This window comes from Theropithecus gelada, chromosome 12 (genome assembly GCF_003255815.1).
Source record: "Theropithecus gelada isolate Dixy chromosome 12, Tgel_1.0, whole genome shotgun sequence".
In the NCBI taxonomy this organism is placed as follows: domain Eukaryota; kingdom Metazoa; phylum Chordata; class Mammalia; order Primates; family Cercopithecidae; genus Theropithecus; species Theropithecus gelada.
This window is the reverse complement of record NC_037680.1, coordinates 3,044,175-3,066,809: the sequence shown is the minus strand read 5'-3', so window position 1 is coordinate 3,066,809 and position 22,635 is coordinate 3,044,175. Positions and strand designations below refer to the sequence as shown.

Here is a 22,635-nt window from a genome sequence, read left to right as displayed (position 1 = left end):
GCCGAGAGGTTCAAATGACCAGTCTATCAATGACTGACCAACAAAACTATTTACTGTAAACTGTGCACAAAGGTGGTAGAATATAATATTTTATTCAGCTGAGCAGATACTTACCTTTGTTGGGGCCAGGTCCTTGTCCAGGGTTCAGAGGAGGAATGCGACCTTGTGCTCCCTGCTGCCCTAGGCCTGGTATCAGGGGTGGGGGGCCTGTGCTCTGTCCTTCCTGAAAATATGTTTTTAAAGTGAGGGTATGAAATCACAGGCTTGTGCTACATAAATAGCGATTGTATCATAACATGACAACATAAAAACACCCAGTAAATATTTAGCTAGTGAGATGACAGCAACATTGTCCTTAAATCAGGAGAAAGGAGATACCTCTCGTACTATAATAATTTTTTTAAAACACCTGTATTTTAAACCTGTTGACAACTTTTATTTAAAATTAGATCTTTACTTGTAATGCCAAAAAAAAGCATTAATGGAATGTCAGAAATCCTAACACAGTAACACTAAATTAAACCAATTAAAACAACTGGTTTAAGTAATTGGTCTGGTTAATGTGAAGCAAGTTATATTTCAGCATATAAGGAAAAAGAGCACAAATGTTCATCAGGCAACTTCTGAGATCTGAAATGCACTACAAAGTATCAGATCTTCAGACTCATTCTACCAGTATTTCTATAGGTCAATTAAAATTTCAGAATCATGCTTTCCATGTATAAAATCTTTTACTACATGGTACAATAAAAAATCTCATCGAATTGTCCCAGAAACTCAGGCCTGTCCTTGTGACTCTGACATGTTTCAGTTATAACACAGTAGCTAAAGTTCACATTTTTTTAATCCTCTAAAATGAAAACTGTTAATTTACTACCAAAAAGTTAGGAAAACAGCTTATAATAAATATTATACACACATACAACTGAGCAGTAAATTAATAAAATATATAATACTTCAAGATTTATGGCAATTTAGAATGGCAATCCTCTATTTAATTCATCCTAACTTCTGAGAAGTGCTGAATAAAAATCTGGAAATAACTCAGATGCCATCAGATTCCCCATTGCTATGACACTTCTAGGTTCTGGAAGATCTACTTTAGAATAGTAGCTAATTTGTTTTAGCTAGTTAGTTGAGTTCAGGGAACCCAATGGTCATCTTTACATTAGGGATTCCTGGTGGTATTTGAAAAACCAAAACAGATTGTGGTTTCTACATCCGTAGCATCCCCTTTCTCCAAGTGTCTCAGGGAGTCAACATTCGCTTACTCACTCACTTTTGGTCCACAATGGACCAAAAGTGAGTTTTCAGGGACACAACTCAGTTATTCATACCCAAATAATGCCTCCAGACTAAGAACTTGAGAAAAGCATAAAACGCACATAGCTGAGCAGTATTACATCTATTTATGCTCACGCAATTCTTTTTGTAATTCACTTCCCCAAGCAACCTGAACTTCACAGTATCTCTCAAGCACAAGCTCAGCAAATGAGCAATAAAAATTGGCTAACAAAAACAGAGTCTTCAAAAAAGGAGAATTTCTACAGAAATGCTCCTTCCTGCAAATACTGTTATATGTGAGCTGAAAACAACTTGAGCAGAGTTTCATCCAAAGGGTCACCATTTCCAGAATGCTCAGCTCAATTCTGGAATCACAGGTCTTGTTTATTTCTATTCACTGTAATAAACAGAGTGAGGTATACAGTCTATAGTATACTCATGGTTAAATACTCCATCCTATCTCTTCAAAGCAGAGTTGGTGACTCAGTGGCTGGCAGGCCCATGGAACACCAGGCTGCAATGTAAAGGGCCCGGAAAAGGAGGCATGACAGCCTCAGAGCCGACCACCAGGTAAAGCATGCTTCCTCCTCAGGGTCACAGCTCTCCTGGAGCCCTGGGACAATTATCAACTGTACTCAAATGAGAGTTGACCTTTTCTGGAAGAAACCCTATTACCAAAAAAAAGAAAAAAGGTGAGAAGTAAAAATGAATACTGAGATGGACTTAATGGGAGTATAACCTAACTCATCATTCTTATGATTTCCTTCTTCAGCCAGGATGCTAGTATCTTAAGCTACTGCCACTACTTAATAAGTATTTATATCCAGCTGTGACCCTTTTCCACACTACTCAGCAGTATCGCTTCTGTGCAGAGCGTATTTTCCCAGTGTGGTAATGCCTGTAAGTTGGAAATGAGTAATACCTGGTTGAAGGGGGCCCGGGGCCCATCACCTAGCAGAGGCGTTTTCTGTTGCTGGAATGGTATAGGCCCTTGAGATGGATGTGGCCCTCTTGCTGGGTTCTGCTGTCCCTGAGGTCCGGGGGGTCCTTGCATGCCACCCTGGGGTGGAGGTCCTAAAGAGCCCTGGGGTGGCCCCTGCTGACTTTGTGAGCCTGGAGGTCCTCGCAGTTCCTGGGGAGGTCCCAGCATTGATCCTTGGGGCGGAGGCCCCTGCATGCCTCGGATCTCCTGAGGACCTCTCATTTCCTGAGGGCCGTGTCCCAGCAGTCCACTCGGAGGGTGAGGTCCTCTCATCTCTTGAGGCGGGTGGCCCATCATCATCCCTTGGGGAGCAGGACCCTGGTTCTCCCGGGGGCCTGGAGGCCCCTGCATTCCTCTTGGATTCAATCCCATCAGAGGTCCCTGAGACACAGGACCTTGGATCCCTTGAGACCCCGGCCCGCCTTGGATCCCATGAGGATGAGGAGGTCCTTGCATTCCTCTGGGACCAGGTGGTCCCTGCATACCTTGAGTACCCGGAGGCCCCTGTGGGCCCAAGTGACCCTGAGGGCCAGGCGGACCTTGGGGGCCTATGTGACCCTGTGGGCCAGGCGGACCCTGAGGACCCATATGACCTTGAGGACCAGAACTACCTTGTGGTCCAGGTGGCCCTTGAGGTCCCAAAGGACCATGAGGTCCAGGATGCCTCTGCATTCCTTGGGGCCCATGCATGTCCTGAGGCCGTGGCAACCCCTGGGGTGGGCCCTGGGGTCCCTGTGGTCCCATGAATCCTTGTGGCCCCCCACCTCCCTGATGCAGTGGAGGACCTTGTGGTCCCATTTGTCCCTGGGGTCCAGGAGGCCTAAACTGTCCCTGTGGACCTGGAGGCCCCATTTGAGCCATGTTCATTGGCATCTGCTGAGATGGATGGGGCTGTTGAAAACCTTGAGGAATCTGAGACATTGGACCTTGTCCTGGAAAAGGCTGGGGTCCAAGGAGAGGGGTGCCAGATGAGGGAGGAGGCTGAATTTGCTCAACTTGTTTCTGTGCAAGTCTTTCAATTTTAAGTTGCTGGAAAGAAAGAAAGAAAAAAAGCATGTTGAATAAATAGGCCAGAACCCTTGAAAATGACAATATTGCTGTCATGTATTCCATTAGGGGACTCTCAAAATAAACATAAAAACTGCTCAAACTCTTCATTCTCCAGTGGTAATTAGGGTCCATGCAACACTCAAGCACTGTAAGGAGTTTTAGGTTCTTTCTCATTCTTTTTAAGTCCTGGGACACAACAGTAAGGATTTTTTTTTCCTTATTTTTTTTTTTCTGTCCCCCAAGCTGGAGTGTAGTGGTGCAATCATGGTTCACTACAGCCTCACCCTCCTAGACTCAAGCGATCCTCCCACCTCGGCCTCCGGAGTAGCTGGGACTACAGGCACGTGCCACCGCACCCAGCTAATTATTAGTAGTAGTAGTAGTAGTAGTAGAGATAGGGTCTTGCTGTATTGCCCAGGCTGATCTCAAACTCCTGGGTTCAACTGATCCTCCTGCCTCACCTCCCAAAGTGCTGGGATTACAGGCGTGAGCCACTGTGCCTGGCCTAGTCAGGATTATTTATGTCCATCTTGATCAGGGAAAGCCCAATAATTCACCACTTTCATCATTCTTGGTAGCTAACACAGGTAGGAAAAATAAGAACAAGCTACCTGCTATATGAGCTGACAAAAAAGAAAAAGTCTTTCATAAATAGGTGAATTCAAATTAAAACTATGTTGGCTTTATCTTTTCAATTTAAAATGTATATTTAACTTAGATCTACTCACTGCCCCACTAATTCCGTTTTTGTTGTTGTTATTGTTGTTTTTGAGGCAGAGTCTCACTTTGTGGTGCAGACTGGAGTGTAGTGGTGAGATCTCAGCTCACTGCAACCTTTGCCTCTGGAGTTCAAGTGATTCTCCTGCCTCAGCCTCCCATGGTCACTGGGACTACAGGCATGCAACCACCATGCCCGGCTAATTTTTGTATTTTCAGTAGAGGTGGGGTTTCACCAGGTTGACCAGGTTGGTCTCGAACTCCTGATCTCAGGTGATCTGCCTGCCTCGACCTCCTAAAGTGCTGGGATTACAGGTGTGAGCCACCACGCCTGACCCTAATTGGGTTTTAAAAGTCCAAGATATGACTCAAGGAAGTCACTTTAAAAAAAAAAGTTACTCGGACGTGATGGTGCGTGTATGTAGTCTCTGCCACTCAAGAGGCTTAATGTGGGAGGAGCACTTGAGCCTGAGAGGCAGAGGTTGTAGCGAGCCATGATCGCACCACTGCATTCCAGCCTGGGTGACAGGGCATGACTCTGTCTCTAAAATAAAATAAAATAAATAAAACAAAATACATAAATAACACATTTTTAAAAATTTTATGAAACAGGATTCTTTTGGAAACTAGTCTTCTAGCATAGCAAGAGGAAATGGCGGTGCTTGTCAGACCACTGGAGAGTCCCTTCCCTTTTCCTTAAGAGCATATCAATAAAAATGCCACCACTACCCTCTTAGCTCATCCTCAATTCCCCCCTAAAGAGCTTCACACACCTCCAGAAGTTGTGGGTTAGTATACTGTAATGTAGCCATTTCTTGCTCAATTTCTGCTTGTGTTTTTTTCTTCTCTTCCAATTTAATGTCTTCTTTTCTGTCATTCAGCACCTCATTTGGAGCAGGAATTGGAACTTTATTTTGCATCCAAGCCTTGGGAAAGAAGAGAATACTAAAATATACCCTAAGTATGAAAATCACAATGATAAAATGAGAAAACCACTCTACAATGTCATCTGCTCAATCTAACCTCCGAACCGTCTTTCTTTATACCTTTTCTCCATGACTCAAGTACATGACTCATGCTAATTCTTACTGACATATTACTAGGTAGAAATTACTATGGTGATAAAAGCTGCAAGATACTGCATGTTATTAAGAATGCAAAGCTTGCCAGCCTTTTCACAGGGTACATGCCCTTTGTGTTGAGGGGACAATTAAAGCAGAAGATAGATAAACAATGGAGAAGAGAATCAGCATGCTCCCATACTCCCTCTGCTCCGTGCCTTTCTTCTATTTCCTCTCATAGCATGGATGATAATAAGCAGTGAGGACAGAACAGAGAAGACTGATAACAAACTCAATACAACTGCAAAGCAGTAGATGAGAACCATGTCTAACAGTGCATGAATATGGGAAAAATGCTCCAGTATAGAAACACCTTCAACGGTGAGATAATCCAAGAGAAATGTCAAACTAACCAACCAAAACCTCTCTGCGTGGATGAGGTGGAATCACTTTTACTTACCTGCTGGAACTGAGCAGGAATGGGTTTGGCATAAGGAACTTTCTTCTGAGGTACTTTTTTCTGATCCTTTTGCATCACTTCCTCCATCCCCCAGTCTAAACCTGGAATTGTCATTTCAATTTCATTTGATTCATCTTTCCCTGTAACCATAAAGAAAAGTGGTTTGCCTCTTTTTTTTTTTTTTAATTATTATTATACTTTAAGTTCTAGGGTACATGTGCATAACGTACAGGTTTGTTACATATGTATACTTGTGCCATGTTGGCGTGCTGCACCCATCAACTCGTCATTTACATCAGGTATAACTCCCAATGCAATCCCTCTCCCTGCCTTTGCCTCTTAAAGAAATTGGCCACTTGATCAATGAACACATTATTGGAAGAGATTTTGAGTATTATGCTGTTTGTATAATTTTTATCAACATTTCTCAACATAAATCATTTTGGTATTTCAATATATTTATCAGGAAGATAAACAGGTCAAGAAAAAAATTTATAAAAATAAAATGTATCTGTGTAACTTCTCTTACCCATCTGTTCTTGTTCCATAGCTAATTTTAGTTGTTCTGGTATTCCCATTCCTGGAATTACTGCCAGGCTATTAGGTTCAAGGTCATCTATAAATAGTAATACACCATTGTCAATAGAGAATTTATAAAAGTAGCGACTGATAAAATTAATGCTTTATAAAAATGAATGTCACCGATGATTTATAAATAAATCTACTGTAAAATTAAAATTCATTTTGTATAATCTTCCCAACATCTAACACTTCTATAACAGAATACCAGATTTCAAAGAAGGACAGATGTGCAAGAGTCTCACCATATTCTACTCCATCTTCAGACATTCCAGGTAAAAGGTTTAGATTATATCGATCTCGCATTTTATCACCTGGTCGGTTTCGAGTCCAGAATTTGCTGTAAAAATAATTAGAGGAGAAGAGAAGCATGGTTTCAGTATTTTTCTGGGCACTTAACAGTACTAGGCAGACCCTTGGTAAACATAACAAGTTTTTACAATTTGTTTCTTCTACAAATTTAAAATGTGAGGTCATACACTTTGGCTCACATCTGTAATCCCAGCACTTTGGGAGGTTGTGGCAGGAGGATTAAGTCCAGGAGTCCAAGACTAGCCTGGGCAATACAGCAAAACCCTGTCTCTACAAAATAAAAATCAAAAAGTTAGCTGGGTGTGGTGGCACACACCTGTAGTCTCAGCTACTCAGGAGGCTAAGGCGGGAAGATGGCTTGAGCCCAGGAGTTTGAGGCTGCAATGAGCTGTGTGATCTCACCACAGCACTCCAGTCTGGGTGACAGAATAAGACTTTGTCTCTTAAAATAATAATAAAAATAAGAGTGAAATGTGGGGCCGGGCAAGGTGGCTCACGCCTGTAATCCCAGCACCTTGGGAGGCTGAGGCAGGAGGATTGCTTAAGCCCAGGAGTTCGACATCAGCCTGGGCAACACGGTGAAACCCCACCTCTACAAAAAATGCAAAAATTAGCCAGGTGTGGTGGTGTGCGCCTATAGTCTCAGCTACTCAGGAGGCTGAGGTAGGAGGATCACCTGAGCCCAGGGAGGTTGAGGCTACAGTAAGCTGAGACCGCACCATTGCATGCCAGCCTGGGCAGAGACCCTGTCTCAAAGAAAAAAAAAAAAAAGGAAAACTTTTAAGTCAGAAGGCAAAACAAAATTTGAATAGCCAAAACCATATTCAATACCCAATCTCTTTATTGCAATATAAGTGTTTGTAAACCACTACAAAAATGTTCCCAAGAATAAGTTGGAATATAAATTAATATATCAATCAACCAATAAAAATAAACCCATACAGTATTTATTTCCTGTTGCTCCATATAAAGCTTTGCTATTTCAATATAAAGCTTACCTAGTATGGTCATTTGAGCCTGAGCAGAGAATATGCCCAAGAGGATGCCAGGCCAGACTCCAGATCATCCCTTCGTGGGCCATCTCCATCCCACCCACTTCCTTCTCTACCCTGCAACAGCACCAAAGAGAGAAGACTTTTTCACAAAAGTTACCCAGCTCCTCCCTCCCCCTCAAAAAAGACATTTTCTGTTACCCTTAAAACGAAGCTACCAAAGCCTGGACTTGGACTCTGGTGAATTCCACATGTCTCAGGGGTACTGGCTTGTCATTGCCAAAGGACATTTACCCTTTCATCCAAAGAGCACTTCATAGGGGAAAAGGCTGCAAGCATTTAGAAACTAGGAAATCTATTTTATTCCTCCTTAATGACTTCCATATCCACAAACAGAGGTACATTTTCTATTCCAGGCTGGATTTAGAATTGAAAACTGCAAGCAGTCTCTGATATAGGATATATGAACACTCAAAAAAGTTACAAAACTATCATGTCTGCACACATTCAGGTGCTCTCTTCACAAAATACACGACTTTTTCACATACTAAATCTTACATACCCAACATGCCAGAATAACAAAGAGCCATCAGAGCCTCCACTGGCAAACAGTCCTTCATGAACAGGATGCCAGGCCACAGCTGCAGAACACAGACAGGGGAAAAGACACGGCAGTCAGGATCTGAGAATGCCACAGCTGCCCTTGTCAAAGAGAAGCGTCTCACAGCCACTGACCTGTGGCTTCTTTCTTATGACCTCGGAAGACTTGAAGCTCTTCTTTTAGGTTTCTGATATCAAAAAGTTTACAGAGATGATCACGTGATGCTGTGAGTAGCCAATTGCCATTAAGGTTTAATTTCACTTCCATTACTGTGTTTTTATGGGCGTGACTAGAAACAAAGTATCAAAAAAAAAGTCAGAATTCAAAACAAGTATAAATATAATGACCATTTTTGATGAAAAGCGAATGGATCAAGATGGCAAGAGGTTCGGCCTAGAAGCAATAAAGCCTGTAACATTAAAGGATCACAGTTTTAAACACTCTTAAAAGAAACAGGTCAAGGACAGAAATAATATGCACTGCCCAGACATAGACAGCTCTCATCAACCAGTTAAAACAGCAGCAGAGGCTGGGTGTGGTGGCTCACGCCTGTAATCCCAACACTTTGGGAGGCCGAGGCAGGTGGATCACCTGAGGTCAGTTCAAGACCAGCCTGGCCAACACGGTGAAACCCAGACTCTACTAAAAATACAAAAATTTGCCAGGGGTGATGGCGCGTGCCTGTAGTCCTAGCTACTCAGGAGGCTGAGGCAGGAGAATCGCTTGAACCCAGGAGGTAGAGGTTGCAGTGAGCCACGACTGCGCCAATGCACTCTAGTCTGGGTGACAGAGTGAGACTCTGTCTCAAAATAATAATAATAATAATAATAATAATAATATAGCAGCAGAGCTTCCACTGAACAGTAAAATTTATCCATGAAGCAGGGGAAGCACATGAACACAGAAATTAATATTCAATAAAGCTCATTACATTTCAAAAATTCCATAAAGTTTCTCTAATTAAGACAAAGCATAAAAATGGACTGGAAAGTTTGAAACTTAATTTGAACTAAAGACAATGCAACAACCCTTGGCCTGCACAATGGACATATCCAAGGGAAAATTCACAAGGCATTCCAGGTTGGCATGGCCATTGGGGTTGTACAACAAAGCAGCCTTGCTCCAACCAATTCACTTTGAATATGGTCCTCTTCCCAGTGGGAAAGACCAGGAAATGGATGCTTCGTCAAAAAAAGTTAACACATGCATGTAGTTGTGAATGTTCACAAATAACTGAAAGAGAAAGCTAGATTACATAGCTTACATAAGTAAGCACATCAGACAAAAAATGAGAACTGGTTCAAAACCAGAGGAAAACCCTCTCGAAATAGACGATGTGAGATGGAGAAGGCTGGGCCGTGTCTAGTAAGGGGCACACGCATCCACTCCTCACAGTGCCACAAGGTATTCTGACGACAGACAATGGGCTAGAATAGTAACCACCTCCCTCCTCATCCTCCTCCCCACCCCCATATAACAACCAAATTAAACTTAGGTCTACATGGCAGGACAGAAACAAGCCTCACTTCATTAAGAGTTCAGAGATGAATCATACTTAATTAATAAGAAGTCTATAGATCCAAGTCCATCTGTTGCCTAAATGACTTTTCCAGAAATACATAAGAGAAAACAAAGCTAAAAGTTAAAGGATACACTGCTTTGCTCCCCTTTGTTCAGAGGCCAAAGTGGGGCTCCTATCACTTACAGTGTTGCAAGACTCTGCCCAGTCTTGGGATCCCAGAACTTGATTGGCTGTTGACTATCTTTACTTCCTGAAACAACTAACCCTTTGGTTGGATGCCAGTCTACACATTTCACGTCAGCACCATGCCCTGTCGGAAACAAGTTAGGATTAAAACCTAATTAGTTATATGCATGTAAAGCAATTTAAACCAAAGTAGAGAAACCTAGTAAATGTGTTGCTCTCAGTGCTCAGTCAACTTAAAACTTGTTTTGTGAAGACTCTTTGGCCTCTGTGTCTGGAAGTTTTTCAGATACAGTATCCTCTCCTCCTATGTCAAGACACACAGGAGCCAGTCCTCTTCTCCTGGAGCCAAGTGCATCTTCCCACCTACTTGCCGGGAGGTCAGTCGAGGCTTTTGGAGGCTGACCTCTCAAGACCCCATTATGTAAAGCTTTTGAAGCATCTCATGTTGTTCCCGATTACCCTGATTCCAGGGCACAATCCCTGTCACTCACTTCAGTTGTCCCACTTGGTGATAGTTCTTACAGACGAACTTGATTCAACCTGAATTTAGGACTTTGAGACCACCATTTAGTAATTTAGGACACCACTTTCTAGATGGAATGACAGGAAAAGCCAGCTTTCAGCTCCTGTTTACTGAAATGCAGGAGAAATACACTCTTTGCTTGATTCACACATGTTGTGACAGTTAGATGAGGTAATAATAACAGCTATCCTACTGCAGGCTTGCTATATTTTAGGCAGTGTAATGAGCACATGTAAGCATCACCTTTTTAAATCTTCACAAAATCCTGAGGAAAGTATTAGCATTATCTCCATTTTACAAGTGAAGAAATAGAAGGGCTGGAGGGGTTAAATAACACATCCTAGATCCCAAAGTCAGTCAGCAAGAACAGGAGTGAGTCTCTGAGCCTGGTCCGTGGGATTCCAGGGATGGTTACTTCATTAACCACCATGCTAGAGCATAAGGTCACTTCACAAGTGTAATAGATTAACTTACTAAAAGTCACAAACGTGAAAGTCAGTTTGCAAATTTGAAAAAGATGGGTATGATTTTTGACGAACTGGATGCTGTACAAAGCCCCAAGAATATTTCACATAACGAATGAACTAAGAAGCAGGTGAGGAGTGAGGAAGAACATTCAGAGCTTCCTTCTCTGCCCAGGATCAAATCCAGCTTCTGTGAAGTTCTGAGGTGGAAACAAGGAAGGATACGGAAGAATAGAGACAAAGGGAAGTGAAGTGGGAAAGAAGAAATGGGTTAGAGGCACCGAAAGTGATTGGTACCCGTTCATAAGGGGAGACATTTGGGTCTCAAATGGACACAGGTTTCTCCCAACACAATACCCCATATGGCAAGCATGTGGGGAGGTAACAAACAATCTGGAGAACAGTTTGGCTGTGTGTATCAAAAGTATGAGAAAGCGCATCTCCTACAACCCAATAATCTCATGTCTTAGATTTTTATCATGAGGAAATAATGCATGTGCAAAAGGATTTGTCTGCAAGGACATTTACTGATTCAATTTATTTTTAATAGAACACAAATATATTACAAAATAAATTGCAGTGTGGCATATGTACTTAAAGGAATGTGATGCACCTATTATAAACAACCCTATAGATGATTTAATGGCATGATTAAAATGTTTGAAATTTATTAATAAAAAAAATACACCAGTGTATACCATCACTGTAAAAGGCCAATAGTCAATAACATGAGTGACTGTGTGAGCTTATCTAAATAAAAGAAAAAAGCCAGGAGTCTAGACACCAAATTGTTAACAGAAATAATATTAAGCTGGAAGGTGGTATTGACTCTCTCTCCTCATGTTTATTCTATATTTTTATATTTTCTACAATGAACATATTTTGTAACTGGGATCTGAGGATGGGAAAGGGGAAGAGAGGTTTTGCTGTTGCTTTGTCTTTTAAAAAGAAAAATAACTGAAGATGGAATAATTGAAATATAAATACACTTCAGTCTCCCTTGTCCCTTGTTTGCCTTAAGAAATGTTAATTAATGATTTGCCCCTGAAAAGGTATGGCCAGGGAATTTTAAAACTCTATGGGCTATTGTCACTCAAAAATAAGTATTATGTATAGCTATGTACGCATTAATCAATCAAATTTGGGATTATAGGAAATGCCTGGGAAAGCAGTTTCAAATTACAACGCACTATACGAAAAGTTCATATTCTTAAGAGCCATCTCTACCCTCATCTTCTCTGGGACACGTTTATTACATAAAGAACGTATGTCTGTTTAGTTTTAAGATGTTTAAAGAAGCATACGTAAAAACAAAAAACTATGAACCCAAAAAGGAACCACAAAATAAATTTCAGCTGCTTTAATTTTGTTTTCTAATGTTCTCTAAAATTTATTAAAATTTAAGCAAGTGAGGAATCTCATGAATTTACCCATGTTCATACACATCACAAATATAAATCAAACTGGTCCTGATTCTTGGATATAATTTTATTCATCGCTCTTCTTAATAAAACAAACAATACTAGCAAGCCCATATACTTAAGTGTAGTGTTATTCTAAGCGAAGTCTGTGTAGTGACTCATTTTACATCTGAAGACTATAAAGCGCAGACAGATTAAAGAACTTGTGTGGGACCACACTGATGATATGGGGCAAAGCAGAGATCTGGATGCAGGGAGGCCCCAGAGCCTCTGCTCTTAAGGACTATGTGATACTGCTTTCTTAGATACGAAAAGGTTAATGTAAGAATTACAAGAGCAGAAAAAACAAAACTGTGTCACTTCCTATTTGCTTCTCTATACATACTCAGTGCAGAATGGTACCTAGCAGACAGTGAATTGGAACAGGGAGAGACTATTCTCTTTTTTTTGAGACAGAGTCTCGCTCTGTTGCCCAGGCTGGAGGGCAGTGGCCGGATCTCGGCTCACTGCAAGCTCCGCCTCCCGGGTTCACGCCATTCTCCTGCCTCAGCCTCCCGAGTAGCTGGGACTACAGACGCCCGCCACCTCGCTCGGCTAGTTTTTTGTATTTTTAGTAGAGACGGGGTTTCACCGTGTTAGCCAGGACGGTCTCCATCTCCTGGCTTCGTGATCGGCCCACCTAGGCCTCCCAAAGTGTTGGGATTACAGACGTGAGCCACCACGCCCAGCCGACTATTCATTTTTCAGCCTTTACATCATTTTACTTTTGAACCACGTTCATGTAGTATCTAATTTTTCAAAATTAAATACAAATAAATGAAATAAAGTTACTTAAGAAAATATATGAAAAAAGTATGTGTAGCATGCTAACATTTATAACTTAAAAACAGAGGGATACACACCCACACCCCTTTGCTCTAAAATGCATACCATGTGTGTCTGAAAGAATACAAAAGAATCTGATAACATCAACTGGCTCCAAGAACTAGGTAGACTGGGACACAAGGGAAAGGAGATTTTTCACTACACACTGTTTTGTAATTTTTCAACTCTGAAACACATTAATGACCTATTGAGAAAATTCAACTGAAAAAAATTTACTGAACTTACTACATAACAGTGGATTACCTCTGGAAAGTGGGTGGGAAATCTTTATAAGCAGCATATATCATTAAAAGAATGTTTTAATGTAAAAGAGAAAAATAAATAGATTGCGTATCAATTTTCTTCTATTCCAGCTTAATCTATTTATTTTTCTCTTTTACATTAAAACATTCTTCAGGAAGAAGTGACTGAATTTTCAGTGAAATGAAAAAAAAATTCAAATGATAAAATTTTACCCTCACATGTCAATGTTGATATATTTAGATCCAGAGGAATAAGACCAGTAGAAATTCATTCTAATAATTTAAGTGGATTTTAAAAAACCTTTGATATGTAAAAGGTGGCACTTGAAGTCTTATTAATAATAGCAAAAAAATGGAAACAAAGCTTAGAAGTGGAATTATTAAACAAACTTTGCCACAGCCAAAAACTATTAAAATGAAGATTTTTGAGACAAAAAAGTTCATGAAATAATGTGAACTAAAAAGCAAGCAAAACAACACACAAACTATACATATAAATACACATTTTTATAATCATCCTAACATATGTATATACATTTTGTACATTTTATACTTGTACATTTTGGTATGGTTACCAAAATGCAGATACGGATAGGTAGAAAATGAAAATCACATTGAGAATAATGGAAACAAAGATGAACTTCTATCCACATTTCCTCTAGTATAATATTGTAGTTTTAAGAATAAACAACATGGATTATATTTCATGTGTGAACTCTGATTTTTTGTTGTTTGTTTGTTTAGATATGTTTTTAATATGAAGAAAAAAAAAACACCACTGAATGCAAGTTACTTTGCTAGGTAATATTTTCCCATCAAATTAACAAAAATTGATCAGGCACAGTGGCACATGCCTGTAATCCCAGCACTTTGGGAGGCCGAGGCGGGTGGATTGCTTGAGTCCAGGAGTTTGAGACCAGCCTGGGAAACATAGTGAAACCCCATTTTTACAAAAAATACAAAAATTAGCTGAGCATGGTGGTGCATGCCTGTAGTCCCAGTTGCTCAGAAGGCAAAGGTGGAGGGTCGCCTGAGCCCAGGGAGGCAGAGGTTGCAGTGAGCCAAGATCATGCCACTGCACTCCAGCCTGGGCAACAGAGCAAGACCCTGCCTCAAAAACAAAAAAATAATGAAAAGCAAAAATTAAAGTTGGTGGCACTCAATGTTAACAAGAGAGACAGGAATAGGCACTCTCATCTGTAACTGGTTGGGAAGTAAATTAGGACAACTTTTGGGTGAGGCCATATGGCCATATCTATCACAATCTTAAAGGCATATAACCACTGATTCTATCAATCCACTACTAGGAATTTACCCTGTCACTGCAAAAGCACACCAAGATGTATGTACAAAGATATTTACTGCACCTTGTTTGAATTGACAAAACTGGAAATAACCTAAACATGAATCAATGAGAAGTTATTTAAGAAAATTAAGGTAAAGATATATAATTGAATACAATCCAGCTCATAAAACTGAGGCAGAAATAAGGACCTTTTTGGGGGTTTTGGAAATGTTCTATATCTACATTATAATGTATTTATTTGTCAAATTTTATAGGATTGTAGACCTAGAAAGGGTAAATGTTACCTTATTTAAATTATACCTCAGGGCCAGGCATGGCGGCTCACACCTACAATCCCAGTACTTTGGGAGGCTGAGGCTGGAGAATTCTTTGAGCCCAGGAGGTAGAGACCAGCCTGGGCAACATAGTGAGACCCTGTCTCTACAAGAAAACCTTAAAAATTAGCCAAATATGGTGGTGCATACCCATGCTCCCAGCTTCTCAGGAGGCTGACGTGGGAGGACTGCTTGAGCCTGGGAGGTCAAGGCTGCAGTGAGTTGTGATTTTGCCATCACATTCCAGCCTGGGTGATGGAGATCTTGTCTCAAAAATAAAACAAAATACATATAAACAAGATACCGCACACACACACACGCACACACACACCCCCAATAAGCCTTTTAAAAAATGTAAGTGGAAAAGCAAGGTTTAATATGGTTCTATTTGTATAAAATAATACTTCAGCTAGTAACAGTTTTTTAGGGAGAAGAAATGGTATGGGAACAAGAGTGGCATTTACTCTTCTATACTCTTTAACTTTTGTTTTTTTTGAGACAGGGTCACACTCTATGGCTGGGGCTAGAGTGGAATGGGAAGTTGAGCACAGGAGGCGGAGGCTGCAGTGAGCTGATTGCAGCCTCCATCTCCTGGGCTCAAACGATCCTCTTACCTCAGCCTCCCCAGTAGTTGGGACTACAGGCATGCACTATCACGTCCAGTTAATTTTTTTATTTTTTGTAGAGATGGAGTCTCCCTGTGTTGCACAGGCTGGTCAAACACTTCTTAACATGTGCTTTTATTACTTTATTTAATGGCAACTACTTTTGGTGTCCCTCTATTCAAAACTCAAGGGAATGACTGATACCAATTAGTGTTTTCATTTGCCAATAGAACAAGCCAGTGCCTGTGGTCCCAGGAAGATGAGGCTCAGACACTCAGAAGGGATGCAGCTTTTCACTGGCAGCTCTCAGACATGGTATGCGCGCATTAAGTTTCAGGATATTGTGGGTTTTGTGAAGAGGCAAAGCGCACATAAAAACTTAATCTTACCTAAATTATTATTTCATAGAAAAATGATGAAGTACCAAACACAGGGTTTATTCATTTCAAACATTAAGCCTAAAGAATGCCTCTACACTAAATTGGATCATTTCATTTCTGAGGTACAGAATTTCAGGATACCATTATTCTAGGCTCTTTGTGATTCCCCAAATGTGAAAATTCCAAGAATGTAGTGTTTGTAATACTGAAAGAATTAATACAGACTTAATGGAAAATTCACCCAGGTAACAAGAGTTTTTGTAGCCTAGTGACTAGACGTTATAGTACTAAAAACATCTCCCTAAAAGCTAAAGATTTTAGTACTGAAAATTTCTTGCTGATGAAAGACCAAGCATTTTTTCAAGTAATTAAACTTCTCAGAATCAAGTCCCTAACAACAACAAAAAAAGGAAGACAAAATTCTGAACAGCACCAAATCTGCTCCAGACACTACAAAGTCCACTACAGACACAAAGTGTGGCCCTGCAGGGGACTGACAGGAGTCTATAGGTAGACTGTGGTGGACATGCCGAATCCTCAGTAGGATGGCAGAGCTTAAAGAAGCCAGTGATAAAGGGCACATGAAAGATTCAGCAGTAAGACTTGGAGGTACAATTGCAAAATTCTAAAATTAAGACATTCCAGTTGTAGAGCGCTATGTGAAGAAAAAGACTGTTATAAATCTGTGTGGAATTCCCCCTGAACACAAATACTGAAGAATTTAAACTGCACTGTCCCATATGGCACCTATTAGCCACATGTGGCTGTTTAAATTTGTTTGAGTTACAATTTTAGTTTCTCAGTCATACTAGTGACATTTCAAGTGCCCAATAGTCACGTGTGACTGGTGGCTAGAATATCAGAAAGGAGAGACATAGAATACTTCCATCATCGCACACACACACACACACACAGAAACCTACTGGACAATAACTGGCCTTACAGAAAGTATCCCTTTAAATTTCCACAATCTTATTTTTATTTATCTCAGTTGTACAATGAACAGCAACAACAAAAAATGATCTTTCAATGATACCAGAGCTTGAGAAGACCTGCAAAACCATCCAGCCCTCTAACTCTGCAGATGAGAACTCGGAAGCCTGAAAGGGTTAAGGCAGTGGGGAGGGGCCCGGACTTTCTTCCTCCTCATCCAATCCTGTCTTCACCTCACTAAATATAACATCCAGATGAAGTGGATAGTCCCTTTTGTTCCAATTACAAATCAACTTTCACTTTCTCAACTGTAACTGAAGAGCTTTTATATGACAACTTCTGCACTCCTTTCCACCTCTCAGAACTATACAATAAAACAATTTAGGGATAAATACATAATTCTTTTGACTAATAAGTAAACACGTTGATTCTGAAGACCAGAGTCTTGTTCAGAATGAAGGAAGGTGACAACCATAACCTAACTCCACCAAAAGCTATTCCAAATTAATCATACTGAGTTATTTTTAGATATTAAGCATTGAGAACAGTGAGTTTGCATCATTTCTTAGTTAGCTATCCAGCTAAACATTCCCTCAGGGTCCCAGCTAAATGACCAGGGACAGAATTAGCATCTCCCGGAGACAGGTGACGCTGCTTTGTAGATTAACCTGTGTCTAATATGCCAGAAATGTTCGACTTACTACTTTGTAATAATTATTTGCAGAAAGCGACCACTAATAGCATTAAAATGTACGGCAAACAGGAAGTAAACGATTTCACTTATTCTACTCGTTCTTTCACATAATCATTTATGTACTCTTCCACTTCCACTCATTCATTAATTCAAAATAAATGTGCGTGATGCCAACATTTATTGGGTTCCTATTATTGGTGCTCAACCTCTCAAATATGTGGTCACCAAACAAAATGAGGCCTGAACATTGGGGAGTATTTGTAGGGTTACATAGTGCTAGAACAAAATTTTTTAAGAAAATTAATACTTAGAATAAAAGTCTTCTGGGTCAAGATAGAAATGAACCTTAAAAAACACGAGTGCACTTTTAAAGACCTTTCTCCACAAAACAAAAACAAAACTCTGTTTAAAATATGCTATGTAACCATGCTCAAAATGGCAAGGTGCAGAATGCAAACAAGATAATTTTCCTAATGAAAAGATGCTTAATGTGTTAAAAAGGAGATTCCGAAAATAAAATGCAGAGACTCCTTTTAATAACCCTTAAAATTCTAAGAATAACATGATAAATGGATTCGGCATTAGATATCTGGTGAACATCAGATATTTGGTGCACAGACATTTAGACTTGCTTTGTAGATGGTGAAGCCTTCTTGTTCATTATTCCCTATCCCAGAACCGTAAAGTGTAGTGCAGTGAAGGCTAGAACCAGTAAGGGCAGAAGGTCTGCTTTTTGACAATTCCCTTAAAGGAGGAGGTTCCCTGGCTCCTGTGAAACTGGATGTAAACTCTGTGCCCTGTGCATTTTTCTCAGGCCCTCACCCCTCCTCCACCTGATCACCCCTCCTCCACCTCATCAGATCCTAAGGAACCTGTTACCCCAAACAGCTAAATAACCCTGTCTTGAGACAGTCCATAGGATCCCAAAGCTCGGTGAACAGTCTGAAAATCAATACATAATAAGTTTTATTTGAAGGTCAGAAATGGTGTCCATGTTCCCATTTTATTTTTCCTGGATCAGGCCATTTTATGAACAAATCTTAAGAAAATTTCTTTTACACAAAACTTACAAAAAGCACCAAGGTTTTCTAATACAGGAAGAAAAAAGGCAAACAAAGAATTCAAGTACCATCTTGTACAATATTAACAGAACTGTTACTCAAGAAAATGTGTTAAACATTAACAGCAAACTCAGGCTACTTCTAGCCACAAGAACATAAAATGTAACATCAGTTTAAGACAAAGGGTATATGAGTACCCATGGTCCACAGCCAGACACTCCAGTTGGACAGAGGATTTCTTAAAAAATTAGGAAGCATAAGTAATCTGTGCTCTGGTCAAGGAATATGCAATGTATTAGCATTTTACCTTCCTTTAATGCAAAATGATTTCACCACAACCCAACAGTCAACATCAAGTTGGAGTGATTACTATTAGCCATCTTTGTTGTCCAATCTAGACAGTTACATCAGTGAAAAACTATAGGATGAAATGGAAAGTTAATTCTGCAAAGGGGGTCTGCCTAGGCAGGGCAGCGTTTTCACAATGTATGTTCCAAGACACAACAGTGCGGAGAATCCTGGCTGAAGGGTTCAGCAGTCAAGGAAGTTGAGCAAGGCTGGGTTTTAAAATGGGTAAGTTCCTTTCCCAGTCTGAGAGCCTTCAGTCCTTTCAATATGTACACTATTACAAATCTGTGGGAGAATTTGGTCACGAGTCTTCTTTTCTCAGAGTACTTCCAAGTCCGCCAGAAGGCTGATTTTGGAAATGTGAAACACTAGCTTACTACATTTGTCTGGCAATGATGAACCTAAATTCAGAGAGTGGACACCTCTGTGGGAGGAAGAGGAGACTGGGGAAGGGCATGTAAAGGGGTCTTTAACCTTTAATCTGTAATGCGTATTTCTTTATTGAAAATTCAGAAACGAGTGTGGCAAAATGTAAGGATTTGATCAGAACTGAGTGGTAGCACAGAAGTGTTTTTCAAGTTATAAGAAGTTTTGAAATGTATAGTGTCAAGAGCAATCAATACACAAACATAAAAAACAGCAAGCTCAAATGGATAAAAAGATAGATGCACCATAAATCTGGCAGTCTCTATTTAAGTCACACATTTACTTTGCATATGCAGGTAAAATCTTTCTATTGATTTGTACCAACTTGTATTTACATGGAAGACCAACAAAGGCTGACCTAAAAGAAACTCTCAAGTAGGTTAGAAATTGAAATTAGGCATACAACTCATAAGATTAGTGCCATGTAACTAAATTCTTAAGTACTTCTGACATCAAAGTGAGCAAATTCTTATGACTATATGGTAAAATAGCTAATTTTTGAGTCAAATAAAAACCTATACAGGTATAAGTTTTGCTGAAACTTACATATCAGGCTGCTGTTAAACTCTTTTACAATAACGTGGGGAAGGGTATAAACAGGAAAGCGCACAATTTCCATTTGAGTCAAGTTTAAAGGCTGTATTTAGAAAAATCCTGAGAATTATGAAATAGAGAAAAACAGGTAATTGATAACAATTTGAAAAGGTACAATATTTTTCCAAAACACTGCCTGAGGGTGTATAAAATGTGTGTCAATCTTCTATATTCTTCAGTTATAATAACCATAAAGCAGCAATTTTGCAGTGTGTTTTGTGCTAACCAGCAAATTCTCCTTTGTGGACATTTTTTTAAATTTACATTTTTTAAAGGCTACTTTGCAGAGTATTCATCAAAGATGTTTAAAGGAATGTAGTAACCGAGTATTTTTCAACCTCATTTCTGTTGTATGTGTTCAATTCTTTGATGTTAACACCAACATCATAGAGAACATCAGCCATTTGTCTGAGACGGGAGATACCAGTGTCCCACACATGCAGAAAGCAGCAGCAAAGTCCACTGTAAGAAAGTGTACTCTGGGGTGTGTGTGTGTACAAATGTGTGTGTGTGTTTGTTCGGGCACATGTAATTCAACAGTCACAGGGTCTCTAGTAAACATTTCTGCAGACATTCATAATTCAGTAACAATATATACAGTCAAGAAAAGCAGCATATACTCATCACTTGAAAAACCAGAAAAGTGCAAAAAGAAAAAGAAAAGACATTCAAAAGATTGATGAGAGTCTGGCAATACGAAGACTACCAGAAAGGCCAGTAACTACACTACATTAATAAAAGAGGTATTACTGCCAGCAGACAACCCAGGTCAAGAATAAAGAGAAGCCATGACTGAAGTCCCTACTAAGGAAGAAAACGCAGAACCAAGAAGGAAAACAAAAGATGTTTTAAATGATTCTTCTGGAGCCCTTCCATGGTAAGCAGTCCTTTTGAAAGCAAGGTAAAGAGGTGAACAAGTTCATTTTCAGTTGGCCAGATTAAGGATACACTTCTTTTTAATTGAGAGTTTAGAAACATAAAAGCAACAAATAATCCATGTCAAAGCAGAAAAATAGTTAACCTATAGCCATCCACAGCATCAACTGTACTTTTAATCTGTGTTTTGCCAGAATCTTCTTGGGCATATTCACAGAAGTTGCTAAATGTGGCTCCCTAAACTTTGTCCACCGACTGCTGTTCACCTCTTGGGAGAAAGTGGCAGTGATGAAAACATCTGTCTATCAAAACAAGAAGAGTACATGAACTCTTAAATACTGTGGAGGCAGGTATCTATCACATGAGCCCTGGCAGATTGCATAATTTCCAGCTATGACTAAGATTTTTTTCTATTAATGAGTAACCTGAGATAACACATGCTCCAACTGGATCTTAACAAACATCTCCATTTCTGTTTCAAAGAAAAACGTAGCCTGAGAAAACTTCAACTGAGAGCTGATTATTAATTTCCACCATATTAAAAAGATATTCCCATAAAATATCCATTTAGTCCATACTGATATAAGCAAATAACTGAATAAATAAATAAGTAAAGAAGAGTCAAGTCTCCCATGCCTGTGTAGGAAATCCATATAACCTGTTAGTCCACCTGAAGAGAGGTGAGGTGTAACACTCCACTCCTTAAGTGTAGGCTATATAGTAATCTTATGACTTTATTCCAAAGAGTACAGTTATGAAAAGTAGGAAAGAAGAGTAGCTGTTGTTGAACAAACTTGACAAACTCTACCTCAAGCAGATGATCAAGGTCAACATCAAGTCATATTGATAGTACACACCCATGAGATGGTATGATGAAACTGGCACTTTACCTGTGTGATCTTCCTCTCAAAAACTGACAATCCCCGGTCTAATCATGAGAAAAATAATAGATAAATGCCAACTGAGGGACATTCTCCAATATACCATACAACTTCCCATCAACACACTAGCTGCAAGAAGACAGTGGGGCTACTCAGGGCACACTGCCTATGGGTTAGTCCTGCTCACAAGCAGTCACTCTGTAAATAATTTTCCTGATTAAAATGAAGAGGAGGAGGAGAATGGAACAAAATCTTGAAAGTGCTGAAATAGAGGGAAAAGTTTTGAATATAGCATTCAATATCCAACCAGTCCCGTTATAAATGTAAACATGAAATAAAAGACACACAAGAACCTTAAAATTTTTTGCCCACAGACCTCAGAAAAACTATCTTACCATTCCAGAGATGTGAAAACCAAGGAATGCTTATTAGGAAAATCCAAACCAGTTCAAATTAAACTTAACATATTATAAACAAGTTTATCTCCTTGTGAAGGTGTTTAAAATCTGCCATGTTCTTGCTCTTTATTGAATGAATGAGGAAATGAGAGATCAAAAAATAGACCTATACACGCATTGTTTAAAATCCAAAAATAAGCTCTTCAGGAAAATAGATTAATGGTTTATTCCACCTTCATCTCTGAGCCAGGACCAAGAGTAAATGACGAAAATTTTCATTTCCACTTACAGTCTACTATAATTTCCCCCCGCGCCCCGTAAGAAGAGAATAACCAAGAGATGAAAGTAGCTTTGTCCAATAAAAGCAGAAGTACAGTGTCAAATCAGTTACATTTGGAATCAAGAAAAATAGGTTCAGTGCTCATATGCTACATAATGACTAACAGTAAAAAATTTCCAATAAACTGGATGTGTTTAAACCTCAGATGTCACTTACTAGTTATGTCCTTATGTAATCTACTTAACCCTTGCTAAGCCT

General features: G+C 39.7%; 1 protein-coding gene across 2 annotated transcripts in view; it reads right to left on the bottom strand.

Annotated features, from left to right (window-relative positions):
• Positions 1-22,635, bottom strand: part of WDR33 (WD repeat domain 33) — a 108,201-nt gene that overhangs the window by 13,159 nt on the left and 72,407 nt on the right. The window contains exons 8-17 of one of the 2 annotated variants that reach the window (XM_025405595.1): positions 9,744-9,870; positions 8,173-8,327; positions 8,000-8,078; positions 7,444-7,554; positions 6,379-6,473; positions 6,084-6,170; positions 5,555-5,694; positions 4,807-4,959; positions 2,207-3,295; positions 115-223 (exon numbers count right to left, since the gene is read on the bottom strand). In XM_025405595.1, coding sequence (XP_025261380.1) covers positions 115-223; positions 2,207-3,295; positions 4,807-4,959; positions 5,555-5,694; positions 6,084-6,170; positions 6,379-6,473; positions 7,444-7,554; positions 8,000-8,078; positions 8,173-8,327; positions 9,744-9,870 — 2,145 coding nt within the window. Of the gene's footprint in view, positions 1-114; positions 224-2,206; positions 3,296-4,806; positions 4,960-5,554; positions 5,695-6,083; positions 6,171-6,378; positions 6,474-7,443; positions 7,555-7,999; positions 8,079-8,172; positions 8,328-9,743; positions 9,871-18,473; positions 21,117-22,635 lie in introns of those variants that run through there. The other variant, XM_025405596.1, reaches the window with a different exon arrangement.